Genomic DNA, 16,186 nt, shown 5'->3' on the forward strand with positions numbered 1-16,186 from the left:
AGTAACTAAAAATTTGCACAAAACCAAATGAAGATAAAGGACTGAGAGGATCTTGTAACATGAGTAATGCACACAAAGCCCAATATTAAGACACTTGTGGCAAACACCAAAACACCACAAGGCAGGAGACCCCAGGAAACCCCCCATTAATTGCTTTACCAATATTCAGACACCCTTAAAAAAAAATTAGTCACCTCTTTTCATAATAGTTGACCAGAAAAAAAGGGCCACAAGAAGTCACTCCACTCCTCTGTGCTAGGTTGAGATTCAGCCATGGGGAAGGGCACTCCAGCACCCTGACACTCTCTGACTCACACCACTTCTCCCATAAGAGACGTGGCAGCCTGCCTGCTTTGCATGGCTATTATAAAGAAAAAAGGCACAGGTGGATATGCAAAGTCAGATCGTGTTTAGCTGGGGTCCTGTGTGATCATTACAAGAGCAGAGAGCACGCACAGCATCAACTGCTTCAGAGCAGAGGTTCCGCTTTTCCTGGAACTGTAAAGACAACGCTGATGGAAATCACTGAGTAAGGACAGAATCACAGCTCACTATCTGATTCAGCACTGAGTTTCCCAAGCAACCTTGAGCAAACCTTTCCTGTTGCACTTGAGATCTAGCATTATTTTCCATCTTTAAGAGGCAAAAATTAAAATCAAAAGATTTTATCTTGTTTGGATACTTGGTATTTCATGGAGCTGTAAATACGCACACATTTTTTTTCCCCATCCCATATAAACAAGCAGTGATAAAAACTGGATTCTAGCTTCAAGCTGATGAGCAGCATTAGTCCAACTATTCCCCTGGTCCCTGTTATCATACTGTTCCTGTAGGTGTATCAAGCAATGAGGAATAAAAAGAAAAAAAGCAGTAGCATGAACAGGTGACTGAAAACATTTTTAAGGCCTGAGCAATTTGCTTGTGATGGTTCAGAGATGGTGTAACTGGCACTGACTTCCAAAAACCTTTGTCACTGTACACCTCAACAGCCTAACCCCAGTCACAGCCAGGACTCCCCTCCTTAGTAAAGTTCCTAAGAGAAAGTGTTCTTTTTCAGGATTTCCTATTTATTATCTCAAAGATTTGAGGTTACTGGACTGTGACCCACAGACTAAACAGAAAGGTCAAACAAATAGCACAGGAATATAGCAAGGAAAACTAGACTAGTAAATCAGAATATTTTTCTTCTTTGCAGAAAACTTCTAGTTTTTCAGCCATTGATTTTCCACCCCTAAAAAAATTAATATCCCACCCCCAAATAGTTCTTTCTTTCCTAGTCAGCATTTTAGTCCATTTCAATAAGCCTGAGTCCTCTGCCTTCATCTCTCTCTACAGACACAATTCAGCCAAGCATTTCTCCTTGAGGTACCTGTTGCTGAAGGAATCTGTTCTGCAACTTCTTCTGGCCAGGTTAGGTGACTTTTTTAGTACTGGCTGACCTCCTACTCACTGAAGCTTACAGCAAGACTGCTTGATTCTCAAGACCATGAAATCCTAAGTCATAGATAAATTTTCCTGGCCAATACAACCACTTGTCTAACAGAACATTTCCTGCAAATGTGACATCCCTGTAGTAACTTCTAGTCCGAGGAACTTGGTCAGTTTGAGTTTCAGGATAAAAATGAGCTTTGCTCCAGACATTACAGACATTTTAAAAATATGATACTGTTTTCAAATTAATTTTCCTTATCTTTGAAGCTCAGGATTATGGAATGGATCTCTGGCAAACTGCTGCTAATAGAAATAAGTAATGTCTTCCCAAACCTTTTTAACAGCTCTACAACACCTTCCTGGTTGCACCAGTCGACTGCCTCCAAACCTCAGAAAGCCCCTGTTTGAGCAGGAACTTCCCATAAATCTGCATTTGTCAACAAGCTGCTGTTTCAAGCCTCTCAACCAGTAAGGCAAATACAATGTAACAGGAAAACCAACTACAGTAAGAGCAGTTAAATTTAGGAGTATACCTATTAACTTGAGGTGTATCAGCTTTCCACCAGTCATATATTTATCTCAGTATATGATTCACAGACCTTTTTATATTCTCCACGCAACATACACTCAGTTTATGTATCAGGACAATAGAAAGAAGAACCTAAGTTTTAGCTGACAATTTTTTCTGGTATCATTAAAGAAATACCATATCCACACATAAGATGGTATATTTTCTACACTAAATCACATGCAAATAAATACTGTTTCCAATCAAGTAAAGCATCAGAAATCTGTCTCTGTGCTCAGACAGAGTATTACACAAGAACAGGCTATTCTGGAAAGTAATTCAGCTCTGAGGTGTGCATGTTTTGTGTGGGTGAACACACACAGGTCAAATGTGATCTGTTCAAGGATCAAAAATGCCATGCACGTTGTATCATTGGGATTCTGGCAGCTTGACACAATTACAAAAGCTCTAGTTGTTGTTCTTGTGCATTGCCCTTTTCTGCATTTAAGTGTTCTGAAGATCTTGGAAACCTTAACTTACTGAAAGAACGGTTTTCTTATAAACTTGTTATAAATTTGTTACTTACTATAAATGTTGCAAATTAACTCAATTTTCCTTGCTGAATGCTCAAGGAAAATTCTGTAACATAACCCTGGGGCTAAATAGTCACAATGGTCCAAGTTTTCTTCTCAGAGTTGTGAAATCCATACATTGATCACGAGTGAAACTTTAAGCCTTTCTTTAAAGTATAAGGGCTAAAAATCAGGTTTTAGTCTTGACACAGTCTATTAGCAAGTTTAAAAAGTTAGTTTGATTCTTGTTACAATTAAATGGTCCTAGAGATAGTGGAATCTTTATCTTTCACTTTACTGAGGACAGCTGAGAATGCTGAAACAAAGCAAGAGAGGGTCAGGGAAGTTTCTTACAACACAAATAGCAAAGGTTTAATCTGAACAAAATTCTCCTGTGCCTCGAGAACCAGAACATCAAAGGAGCCAATGTTGAAATGAAAGCCTGGATTGTAAATATGTAGATAGGCATACGAATTCATGCCTTACTCACATGTTACCTAGAAATAACTTCCACAGCTTAAACAGGTTACAGGTGAAGACAATGCACAGATAGTTTCATTAGCGGCCAGGAGAACCAGTCCCAGTGAAGAAGACCATGGTAGCAGGAGGAAGATAAAAATGACAAGCTATTTCAGCCATTCTGATATTGAGCCAATCCTCACATTCCCATGAGGCAGGGAAGTGAGCAAAGGTTTTTAGTTTAGACTGGGAAAAAAAAGTATGTCTGATGTATGGAGAGGAACCCAGGCTGTCAGCTTTAAAATAAGTTAATGGATGCACCATGGAGATAAATGAAGTAACAAGGAAAGAGTGTTAGGAGATTCCCACAAAAGAAACAGACAGTCAGCATAATACAATTTCTAGGAGAGCTAAAATACATGACAATAGTAATACCCACAGGAACCATTGGAGAGCTGGGCTTACATATCATCATCATGAAAATGAAGAAAGAAGAGCAAAAGGAGGCTAAAAAATTTTTGTAGACATCATGCTCCAAAAATTGTGAGTCTCAGCTTTCTCTTAGAGCTGTGGTAGAGATGCAGGAAAACAACTTGTGGCCTGGTAACAGAGAAGTAAAGACAACCTCTGACTTTGGCTAGTGAGCATAGCAAACCCAATGCTTCAGAGGCAGATTGTAGGGTTTGTTTTTGTTTTAAGAACATAACTATAAGTTCAAGCAGTACCTAGAAGATTGAGACCCTGATGGGGGGCCTTAGCTTTCACAGGTTAAGTGATCGTAAATGCAGATTAGGCCGCGTTTACGCCTCCTGCCCCAAACTCTCAGTCTTTAGAAGAGGGGCTATATCATATGTATGAACAAAGAATAATGCAATTATTGCATTTATTATTACTATGCAACCCCTATCTATAATTAGGGTTGACAAAACACTATCTAACATCATAAGCACCAGATGTAATGAGATTAGATATTTTTGTTTGAAGTACAGAGAACAAAAATAATGTAACTATCCCATCTTTTATACTTTGGAAGAGATCCCAAAACCATTAGGATCAAAAAATGAAAATGTTGAAATAAGTAGACTCAAGCATTTGCCAGCAATAGCAATAAACCCTTTTTATGGCTCCCTGAGGAAATGGGGGACATAATCAAGTACTAAGTATCACCAAGATATCTATGTTGACATTTCTCTGTTTCATGCAGGCACATGTATAATCAGAGTATGCTGCAATTATATTTTGTTACTGCAGCTTAACAAGCAGATCATCATAAGGAAATCACTCACTAACTCTTCAGTTATGTAGTGCTGAGGAAAAGATTAATTTTATAATTTATGTATCGCTGCAAAAGATAATCAGAAAGATTGTGTGTGCATACATTGTTTTAATGCAAGTGAACATGGCTGAAAGAAGGTTAAAAGTCTCTAGATATAGAAATCAACTTCATAAACAAATTTTTGCCAAGTCAGACATACTGCTGTGCAGAGATCAAAAGCAATAAAGGTTAGCCTGAAACAATGTCGGAACACTCAGCTACCTACATAAAAGTCAATTCTAGCATAAAGGTTATTTCACACACACCAACACATCTTTGAAATACTTATTTTCTTCCAAGAATGATTCACTGTAACTCGTGTCTGGTGGGAATATGTTCCCTGTAAGACACTAGTATGCAGATAAGTATGACAAAGCCACACCCTTTATGCTATGCAGAGTATGAAGATGACTCTCAAAGTATAAATCTTCAAGACAAACCAAACAAGAAGTGTCCACTTGAATTTCATGAGCCAGGAGAAGATGCTACAGCCAACCCTGCCAGGCATGTCTGTGGAAGGTCACTTATAGTCAGCCTCCTCATCTCTTAATATACAACATTACATAATAATCAACTAAAATATCAAAGATAACCCAGGAGAAACAAAGTGTGCGTGGCACTTCCCCAACAGAAATAAGTCTTTACACCAGTTTTCTTCTTCCATATTATTCCTGTATTTTCCAGACAGTGCAAAACTGCAGCGTAACCAGTGATGTCAACTCCACTCACTCTTCAATTTTCCTGTGAATACCCTTTCCTCCCAGCTAGCCGGGGAGCCCTCTGTGTTTGCCACTTTGATGCTTCAGAGGGAGCCTTTAGAAGTTAGGCTCCCAAGAAGAGTTCAATTACACAGCAAGGCTAAAAGCCAATTAAAATAAGTTGGTATTCTCTCACTAAGAAGGCATTTTGAGAAGAACAGTCAAGTTTTCTCATGGATAAGGAAAACCTTTTCAGGAGAAAGGCCATTACACAATCAGTAAGTACAATGAAGACTGTTACAAAGGAGTGAGAAATAGGAAGGATTGTGCAGCAGTAAAACAAGGGCAGAGAGGCATATGGCACTTAAAATGCAGGTCCCCTTTCACTACTGGAGGACTTGATATCAAGTGCTAAGAAGTGTATGTGTGGGGGAAGTAATTTCTTAGAATTAGTGTGGAAGAAAATAGCACTCATTCTAACAGATTCCTAGTAAAAACCAAAAGCTAGTCATACCCATGTGGGACCCTTGCTATTTTTAAACTATCATCAGTTACATCATCTTTCTGTTAGCATCTCATATTCAAAGCAATGGCAAAGGTTAACAGCACTTTTCACATTTAATGCGGTTCTTGAATTAATGGAGCAGCCTCTGAGCCTCAGAAGCAGTAACCACGTTCCCAGTGTGTCGGCGCCGCTCGTGGACGTGGCGTGCCCTGCTGCAGAGCTGACACAGGGAAGATTCTCACACGTAGGTGACACCAAGCAGCTTTCTCTTCACCGAGCCACTGATGGCAAGAGATGCAGGTGCACACACCACACTCCCATAAACAGCCAGCACATCAGAGACTGTCATCTTCTGCACAGACAAGTTAATTGCATTTTAGAATACATTTGTAGCATGTTCCTTTGTTTCCATCCCTCTTTTTTTTGTTAAAAACAGTCCCCCAATTTCACAATAAAGGAGCAGGTGCACATGTCAAACTGACTTAAAATCTCCTCAATCCTACCTTATTTTTTTAAGTCTAAGTGAGAAATAAAGATGGCTATAGAAAGGAATGACATTCTGAATAAACAGAATAAAATAAAGTCTTTATTTAAACACTTCCAGAAATCCAGCACACCAAGACTCACAGCTTTGCTGTTTAAACTTCCCTTTCCAAGGAGTTTACAAGGTAACAGAGGAGGAACCAGTAATATATTCAAATACACTTAAAACATTCAACAGGTATTCTGGTGGCTTCAGGTGCCTTTAAAACCATCTACTACAGACCTATTTCAACAAGGAAGAGACATTTTGAAAAAAGCTACAAACAGTGAAAGTGGTAGCTGTGGAGAAGTAGCCCAGGCTACAGCAAACCTGCATGTCCCACCAGTGTGGCATTAGGGCCAGGACCCTCCCATGGCAGCAGATCTACCCCATTGCTGAGCCAGCAGTGTAGCCAAGCCCACGGACACCCCTGGCAGCAGTGCTGCAGCCACAAGGGCTCTGCCAGGACAGGGTGTGATCTTTCTCCATGGATCACTCACACATATATCTGCATCAAGCGGAATGGAGAGCTTCCACCCAGCCTTTGGAAAGCAACATGGAATACCAAAGCCATGAGGAAAGCACAAGAAACCACAGATCTCCTCTGGCTAAGAGCAAAGTTCATCTCCTCAACTGTAATTTAGAGGGAGTCTTCAACTCTTTCTCCCCAATGAAAGAAAAAAAGCAAAACCCAACAGTTTCTTCCACCATAGCTCTCAAGGCCCTTTAGGTACTCCTAAAATAAACTGATTTGTCTGATTTCAGTGCATGGAAAAAAACCCAAACCAGCAGTTTCCCACAATTTTGCTTTTCTCCCTTCACACTCGGCTAATTGCAGGCTGAAGTGCTTTTTAATAGGGGAGAAAAAAGCAGTGCACTTTAGTTAAATTACCTATCTCTGGTAGACAGAAAAGATCTGAACTGCTGAGAATGACTGTGTACTCTTTACAACACTAGTAAAAATCCCTTCAACATAAATACTCTTCTAAAAGAATTGCTTATATCACATTCTTTCAATGTAGACACCACTTAGTCTAAAGCAGGGCGAGAAAGGCTATATTCAGTATTTAACGGGGATAAAGCTTTAATCCTGAGTCACAAATAAGTACCCTGTGTTGGGGGAAAAAATTAAGTCTACAAGCTGGTATTTCTGGCTGTCAGCATGGAAACAACAGATTTGAGTTAAATACTGAGGCTGTCTCTTGAACACACAGGGACAGTTCAGCATTCAGCACATAAGCAAGGAGAGAGCATCCATGGTACACAACTGTTAAAGGCCTAGATAAGAACTGCAAAATATTTTTATTTCTGGCCCCTAACAGCCCATACATAGTTCTGGACTGCAAACTGTGTCCTCTAACTTTTTTTTATACTTTAATAATGGCAGAGTTGAGGTTCCTGCTTCAGGTACCTGGTTTCTAAATCAGTTGAAGGTGAAGCTGTCATTTCTACCTAATGGGGATAATGGTTGTTCAGATAGCAGCAGATGGGGGTGGAAATAGCTCCCTGCCAGAAGTGAGAGAAAGGTTTCACCCAACTCTCTTAAGATGTTTTGAACTACTCTGCAGAGCTGATTGGTAAAGAGAGCTCAACTTTGAGAAGGAAGGAGCGGGGTTAAGGGCTGCTATGCACCTACAAAGTGAGGTTTGGGGAACTGAGGATATAAAAGGATCATAGCTAGCTGAACCATGACAATTTCCTGTCACAGGGAATCAATTCCCATCATTGCTTCCAGAGCTATCTATGAGTGCTGCAGGAACCCATCCTGGCTTGGAATCAAGGCCAATCCCTTGAGAAGGGAGAGTTTGGATAAGTCAGAGGCAAGGACTACATCTGCTTCCAGTTGTGCTGGGAGGGCACAGAGCAGAGGTCTAGAGCTCTCTCTAGTAACTCTCTTAGTGAGCCCAGGACACTCAGCTTCTGGTGTTTCACAAGTTCAGTTAAAGGTGTTTCACAGGTTGCACAGATATTCCTAGATGGTGCCCAGGACTGCCTGTACAGGTGACCCAGAAGCATTCCCTGCTGTGTGGATAATTGCTTTGTGTGAAGGCAATTTCAGTGTTCAGGTGTTCTAATCTTTCCATAGCACAGGAACTGAGAAATTTTTATTAAAGGTACACTGCAAAGGAATACACAGCTATAAAAATTTCTGTTCAGCACAATATTTTTAAATTACATTTCTAAAAAAAAAAAAAGTATCTGATTTTTTCATTCTGTTTGAATGACCAATTACAGTTCATTACAGAAAATTTACAATGCAGTACTGTGAAATCCAGAGATAAGATTACACACTAGTTGTCACACAGATTTTTGGTAACACAGCCAAGGAAACTTTCCCTATCACCTTTCTATGACCATCTTTAAAACAAAGGCCTACTTTACCAGACAAAAAGGAGACAAGTGAGAACCCGGACCTCTCTCACAACAATTTCTTGCCAGAAATATAGACCCCCAAAGACTAAGTAAAGAAGCACTGAGATCGGGACACCATTAACACCTGAGAGGAAATTCTGGGCATGCTGTTGGACTTGATAGCTTTTATATACCCCCTCACCATCTCCTTTTCTGTTTCCTCATCTTCACCAAGAGCAGAAGTTCCTAGAGTTGTTGCAGATGTTCTCCATCTACAGAGCAGTTCAGTCCTTGTGTTCTTTCAGGGGGAATCATTGGCAGACCTGTATAGAGACATATTTCTATTGCAAAGTAGCAATGAAAAATTGGAAGTGTGTCCACTTCAGAAAATTTATTTTGGAACAAGGAAAACCTCAAGCTCCTACAGGGCCCAGAGATGTGCAACATTAACCTATCATGGAACCATCTCACTCTGACAAAGCAGCTTGTGCACCAGACATCAGGTTACCTCCCCTCAGCTCAGCACACTCCAGCTAACACAACCTGCACACTCACATGGGAGCAGAAGGCAGGCAGGCGTGTGAGCTCTGCAGTATTACAGATCTGGCATCTGTTTGTGATAACTTTCTAATTCAGATGAGAATTACAGTACATGCAGAGGAACACCTTCCCCCTCCAGCCTCTGCGTGGTTCCTGCAATTACACGGTGCTGCAGAGCAGTACCAGCTTTAGCAGCCAGGTGTGGCACCAAAGGCTTCCTCGTGCAAAAGAAATCCATATTGCCATTTCTCTCTTCTTCGGCTTATGCTATGATCAGAGGGTTTTCTGGTGCTGATTTGACAGAACTTCTCATGAAAACTAAGTTAACAAACATAAAAATGAACTAATTTATCTTAATTAAAGATTACCTATAGAAACCTATAACTACCCTTATAGAAACAAAAGAACAAAACCCCCAGACCCACAGAAACAAAGAAAGAAGCCCAAAATCACTGCCCTGAGGACTAGAGATGAATTGTACTCCAAAGGTATTTCAGAAGCAGCAGCAATTATAAGCTATCCAACTACCCCTGCCTGAGGAGCAGATCTGAAATACATGCAGATTAATAAAAGCTACATAGAATTTCATCTAAATTTCTCTCACAAGATGAATTTATAATTTTTCCACCCAGCCACAGGCCATAAAGCAAGCTTACAGAAAAAAATTGCATTACAATTAAAACATATTGAGCAGCCAAAAAATTGAGCAAGACTAATTTTTAAAGCCTTTAGTGAAGTGATTTAAAATAATATTCAGGAAGAACAAGCAGGCTGACAGAGAAAGGATAATGTTCTCAAAACTGGGCGCTCAGTTATGATCCTAAATCTAGTATTAGGAGGCTTATGTCAAAGTGGCCTATTAAAAACCAAAACTGACATTATTTTGCTGGCAGTGGAGATGAGTTAGGTCATCTTTAGCAAGTGTAGATACTAGAATTCTAACCGAGAGCACTGCAGCCAGATGAGTTAAAAATAGACCTTTTCTGTATCTACTCTGTGGACACAGAAACTTAGTCTGATACATAGTATTCCAGAAAAGAGATAATATTTTTATCCTGAAGACATACAGCTTCTCTCTCATTTGTGTTCCACAAAAGGCAATAGAAGTATTATATTCCTCTTCATATACTGTTTTTCTTTCACTGTACCCAAGTCCAGTTTGCTTTTACTTTTATCTGCATCACTAGCACGTGTGGCCCCAGATATTCCAGAACAGCCCCACAGACAAGAAGGTACCTGGCAGGGCTGACACCTGTGCTGATTCATGGGTGGCCAGTTGCCTGAATTACCACTTATCAAAAGGGACAAATTGCCTACTGGCAGTGCTGCCACTGAATCTGCTAGGAAACACCTGCTTATCCAGGTGGCTGCCTCCTAAGGAGCAGAGCACAGGGGCCCACCATCACTTCTCACCCCTAAGTCCACCCTGAGCTGTCCAGGTGCATGGTCCACATCCTGCTGCTCCTACCACATGGTGATGCTTCTCAGCAGAGCACAAAAGCTCATAAAACAAAGTCACCACCAAACCTCTTCAGGAAAAACATGTCTTGGAACACTTTATCCTCCAACTCTGACCAACACTAAGAACAGCAAGCTTCATGATCATTATCACAGGCTGAAATGCATGTGTCAGCAAAGTTCCAATTCCCTCATTTCTCTGTTGTGGCAGTGTGGTGTTTGCTTGGGTTCTGTTGGATTATTTTTTAATTGCTCCACAACTTGCATCAGCAATGCCAGCAATACTGTTGCTGGAGCAGCTGACATTTGCTAGTATTTAACTTCCACAGAGCAGCACCCTTGATATGGTTTCAACATTAGAATTCAATTTTATTTAGCACTAATAGATACTTGCGCTTTTAGAACTCAAACAACAAACTCTTGACATATTGCCTTATGATTTTGTGTTTAAGGCAGAGTGATCAAACATATGCACTGTAAATACATACATTGCTTTTTTAAAAGTGCATTTCTCAGACAGCAAGTTATCAGCAAAATAGAAACCCATCTATCAGTTTAACCGCTGTCTTTTAAACGGCAAGGCAGGAAGAGGAGACTCAAGCCCAGTTATCAGAAGTATAACAGAAAGTTACTACGGCACTTGCTGTGTTGTTCTTTTTGCTCCATAGAAAGTCTGTGAAATGTTAAAGTGAAGCCAGCTTTATCAGCATGGAGGTTAACCATGCTAGGTAGGAACTGAACTCACTGAACAAGTCTCCTAGGATGTTTGCCATGAAAAGGCAAGAGTCAGTTTGTTTGTGAGGGAGAATACCATGTATTTTGATATAATAAGGGGAATCATTTAGAAGGCAAGTATATTGAGGAACAGTCTATGAAAGCAAAATTATTTAAGTGAGGGCACACTTAGAAAATGTAATAGTTTGAGCCAATTGTTCTTTTTTTGGATGCTGCCGGTGGGGCTGAAAGAGATAAAGCATAGTGCCTTTCCTAAAACAAAATTTTGGCATTTGCACATAACACCCCTTTCACAGATCAGGAACTATGTGTTAGAGCAAACTAATTTGAGTTTAATGAGAGGCAGAATTTCTCCAGCTGAACAATTTCTCATTTCCCACGCAGCTCATCAAAACACATACCCAAATGCCCTTGATGCCCTGACACTTGTACTGCATGCATTAACACACCCACATACACAAGATTTTTCAGCATAAACTAAGCCACTAAAATCATCATAAAACATCATAAATGAACTTTCCAAAGGTGACAACACTAGGGAAATATCTAGACATCTTCAGTACCACCTTACCCTGTCTCTTTTCCAATCAATGCAGATAGTTTATCTGCTGTCTCCTGGGCACTCTTCAGCTGCTAAGCATTATCATGCCAGTGCATAACTTACTTATATGCCCAGTTGTTAATTTCTTGGTTTTCAGCAATGAGCATATGTGAACTACACAGCAATGCAGCAAAGAGATCAGTGACTAAGAGCAAATTGGGATGGTTTAAGAGAAGCATCAGCAGAGGAAAATTCCACTGCTTTGCAAGCAATCACATAGCACTCAAGAGCAGTAGTACTCATCGGGGAGGAAAAGCTTCATTTTCCCCCCTCCCCTCGAATGCTGAATTTCTCACGTGTGGTTACCCTCAATACACTTATCCTGACCAACATCGGGCAGGTATTTCGCGCGGTTCAGCAGGAACAGATTCCGCTGGCGAAGGAGAAGTGCCCCCGGCGCTTATGGCAGTAGCCAATCACCAGCAGACAATTTTTCGAATGGATGGCTGCTCTTCACCGCAACCCACTATGCTCTGCGTGGCAAGCTGCACACACCGAACACAGCTCTGGAGTTCCCCGCGGAGCGAGGGCTCTGCGTCCGCAGTTCAGGCTCACCCGCCGCCCTCTGCGCCAGGCATTGCCAGCACCAGGGAGAGCGGGCCCGCGCCACTAACATTATCCAGCTGCTCTGGACCATCAGCCCCGTAAACGCAGGGGAGACACAGCTTCCCCTGAGGGATTTACTGTCCCCTTACTCACATCCCCCGAGCAGAGGGGCCTGCAGTGGGCGAACTCAACTCATTAGAGCCCTCGTTCCACCAGGAGGGCTCGGGATGAGCCGCGGACAGTGTCAGGGTGTCTGGTCAGTGTCACTGCGGTCAGTCGGGACCCGCAAACGCGGGCCGCGGGTGACAGCAGCGCTCTGATAGCCAGGGAGCAAACCCGGAGGCTAAACACGCTCCTTTCCGCGTGGAGCGGCCACAGCACGGCGAGGGCAGCGCCATGGCGCTTTCCAAAGCCATCTCTGCCATGACCTGCACGGCTCGGCACTCCATGCTGCTGGAAGTACGGCCGGCGAGCTGCCTTTCCGAGGCGGGGAGGCTCACTGCTGTTCCCGGCAGCACTGCCACGGCGCTGGGGAACACCTTCCCGCAGGACACCGCTCTGCTGCCGCACGGCAGGCTGCGGACCGCGTGTCCCCCTCAGTGTCCTTCTGTCGCCAACCCCAGTAAAGGCACCGGCGAGGGGATCCAGGAGCACCGGCGGAGACGGCCGGGCTCTGCGGCGAGGGGCTCCCCCTGCCCGGGGCTTGGCCTAGCCCGGCGCTGCCGCCCGCCAGCCTTAGCGGCTCGGTGCTCCTCCGGCGGCACGGAGGGGCGCGCCCGGCACCGGCACCGGGCCCGCCGCCGCCCCCCGCCCCTCCCGGCACCTGCCGGGGCTGACACCGGGGGCTGAGGCGCGGGCGGAGCCGCGGCCCCGGCGGGACTCACCGTAAATCATGGCCAGGCCGGTCTCGTGGAGGAAGCGGACGCGCCGGTGCTTGAAAAGCCAGATGGTGAGGATGGTGAGGGTGAGGAGCAGGATGAAGGTGAGCAGGCTCACGCTGTCCTGCCGGTGGCTCTCCTCCGCCTCCTTCTCGGTGGCGAGCTCCTCCATGGCGCTGCTGCTGCCACCGCTCCGCTCCGCCGCTCGCAGCCCCCCGGCTGCCAGCAGCAGCAGCAGCGGGAGCCGGCGGCGCAGGAGCCCGGCCATGGCTGCGGGAGCCGGGATGCCGCGGTGCCCCGTCCCACTCCCGCGGTGGCGGTGGCCCACGGGCACTGCCTACCGCCCGCCCGGCCGGCGGGGGAGGGAAAGAAGGACGGCGGGAGGGAAAGAAGGACGGCGGGAGGGAAAGAAGGACGGCGGGAGGGAGCGGCCCCGGCGCGCAGGAGCCCGCCCGCCACCGCCTCCCCCGGCCCCTTAAAGGCGCAGCCCCGCCGGCGCTCGCCTCGGCCGGGCAGAAAGTGCTGCCCCGCCGTAAGGACGCGGTGTCCCTGCTTCCCCCGTGCTCAGCCCCGCCCGGCGGAGGTGGAAGTGTAGGCGTAGGGGTGGGTGAGATTTCCCCCCGCCCCGCCAGGGGCTGGTGCTGCTCCGGGAGCTGCAGGTGCCGCCTCGGTGGCGCGGGCGGAGCTGAGGTGCCGGTGCCGCTCTCCCTCCCCGCCGAGCAGAGAGAACCTGCGAGCGGCTCTTACACCGGGGCGGTGCTGGAAATCATCGCCACAGAGCCCGCCCTGCCCATGGCCGGGCTCGAGCGGGGCCAGGAGCGGACGGCCCCCGTGTGAACTGGCAGGGAATGAGCGCTGTCGGTTTTGCGGGCTTTTCTTGGGTTTTTTGTTTTGTTTTGTTTTTTTTAAATAAAACATAGGAAAGCTTACTAAATGCATATTGCTAACTTGGAGGTTTTCGTCCAGGTACGTCCTACTGGACATTTGCTTCTAGGAAGCAAGACAATTGTAGGAAATTAACAGAGAGCTAGTCAGCAATTTTAATTTGAAATTTTATTTTTTTTTCTGAACAAAACCAAAAGCGCATGTGTTTACTGTTTGAAAATCATCTTGAGTTAGGGGAAGGAAAGAAAAGTCACTTTTTGCAAGCAACCCAAAATCAGCACTCTCTCCTTTAGCTTTTTGGGTTTTTTTATTTTTATTAAATGAATCACAGTGGCTTAAAAGACAAAACATTGAGCAGTGAAATTGTTTGGGTTTAAAGAAATACAAACTGCTGTAAAATTGGGTTTGTGGGGTTTTTTGAGTTTTGTTGGTTGGTTGGTTTTGGGTTTTTGGTTTATCAGCTTCAGCAGGAGAGTGCTTTGCCTTTGGCTACCAGAGGAATACCTGCCAGTTTCCAGTGGTGATGTAAGCTGCTCCTGGGGCCTTTCTCCCAGAGTTATTTTCAATCGCAACACCTAACATGTATTTTTAGCCTTTATTTTGCATTAAACGAAAGCACAATAACTTTGGCCACATCTTAAACTAGTTACACACCAGGTCATCTCTTCTTGAGTGTTGTGCTCTTTCTTAACACTGTTATCATGTTTCTGAGCATATTTATTGGGATGCTCTAGTTACAAGAAACATTTTACTCCTGCTAATGGATCTGGAATTATCTTTGTGCCATATGCTATTTTTTAGAAATTCCCTTTTATAAATATTTCAAGATGACAGCTATGTAAATCTACACTTCTATTTATATGTAGTCCTTTTAAATACAGTATTTATGCAAACTCTCCTTAACAACCTTAAGAATCCAGTGTAATTAGGTGCAATTATATTTAAATGTCTGATTGTACAGGGCTGAGAGCTTACTTTGATAGTGCCATCATTTGTAAACCTCTTAGAGATGAAAAGAAGTAATTTGCCTTGAAGACCTAGCTTGTAAACCAATGTGAACCATTAAAAACTACTGCCTCAAGACTGACTTATTTTAAATCTCACATTCAAAATTAATATTTCTGGTATAATGCTCTCATTAAACCACTAAATCTTTACTGTGTATCTTCAGGATATACAATCTATATACAATGTAACATACATCTTTAGGCTATAACCTACAGGCTTCATAGCAGACTGGAGTTATGCACTATAGTGCTAAGTATGTGTAATGCTAATAAAATTGTAAAATAAGAAACTGTAATGCAGTAACAGGCTCTCCTCTGTGGGTTTGGGTTTTATGTGCTGCATAGTGCCAGGCAAAGTCTGTCACTATGTGATGGGTCTTTTTAAGGAGATAATTTCCATGTATATTGTAATTTTATCCACCTCTCAGCTGAGCTGCAGTCTTAAGTTACTTCCTGCCAAGTCTTCCACCAGTCACCCGTGTTTTATTCTTCCACAGTTCACTACATACTATACCTCTTGCTCTCCATGCAACAATGAGAAATATCCAGGCAAAATCTTTTAATACTTAAAGATAATAGACAAATTTTCCTTCTTTTTTCCTTTTTTTTTTTTTTTTTTTTTTTTTTCCCCAGCTGAGCTCTGTTGTTTATGGAGGAAAGCATTCATCCATGGTTTGATGTGTTAGTGCTACATCAGCTCAAGCCTTGGACTCCTACATTCACATTTACCAGGCTTTTTCCACTGCTCTCCTGCCCTGTAGCCTTGTACAGGTATCACCTTTTCATAGGAATCCTTCCCCAAGTCTTTTTATCAAATTAAAAATACAATGTTCACTCTTGTTGCATGCAAAAGTGAGTACAGCTTATTCTTTCTCTGGATTGTGTGGGTGTAACTAAATCCAGTATGTAAAATGGTGATGGGAGCATGATTGTTTCTGTCTGTGTACAGCATCAAAATTTAATAGTGATGTAATTGGCTTCAATTCAGTGTTCCATCTAATAAGTTTTTGCCAGGAAACTTATATAGTTATACGGAGCGTATTTGGTTCATACAGGCTAAAACTTGCTGTCTCTTTACACCCATGGATTGGTATCATGGTGCATAAATACTTAAACTGGTTCAAACAGCATCATCCAGAGTGTATGCTATCAACTAAGGAAAAAAAGTATCAA

At 43.3% G+C, this 16,186-nt stretch overlaps 1 protein-coding gene across 2 annotated transcripts in view; it reads right to left on the minus strand.

Moving 5' to 3' along the window:
• SLC9A7 (solute carrier family 9 member A7) overlaps positions 1–13,704 on the minus strand; it is a 69,311-nt gene extending 55,607 nt beyond the window's left edge. For both annotated transcript variants that reach the window (XM_058832667.1, XM_058832659.1), the window contains exon 1: positions 13,128–13,704. In XM_058832667.1, the coding sequence (XP_058688650.1) occupies positions 13,128–13,389 (262 nt within the window). In that variant the 5' untranslated portion in view covers positions 13,390–13,704. The remainder of the gene's footprint in view (positions 1–13,127) is intronic.
• Positions 13,705–16,186: the final 2,482 nt, after the last annotated feature.

Source organism: Poecile atricapillus, chromosome 1 (genome assembly GCF_030490865.1).
Source record: "Poecile atricapillus isolate bPoeAtr1 chromosome 1, bPoeAtr1.hap1, whole genome shotgun sequence".
In the NCBI taxonomy this organism is placed as follows: domain Eukaryota; kingdom Metazoa; phylum Chordata; class Aves; order Passeriformes; family Paridae; genus Poecile; species Poecile atricapillus.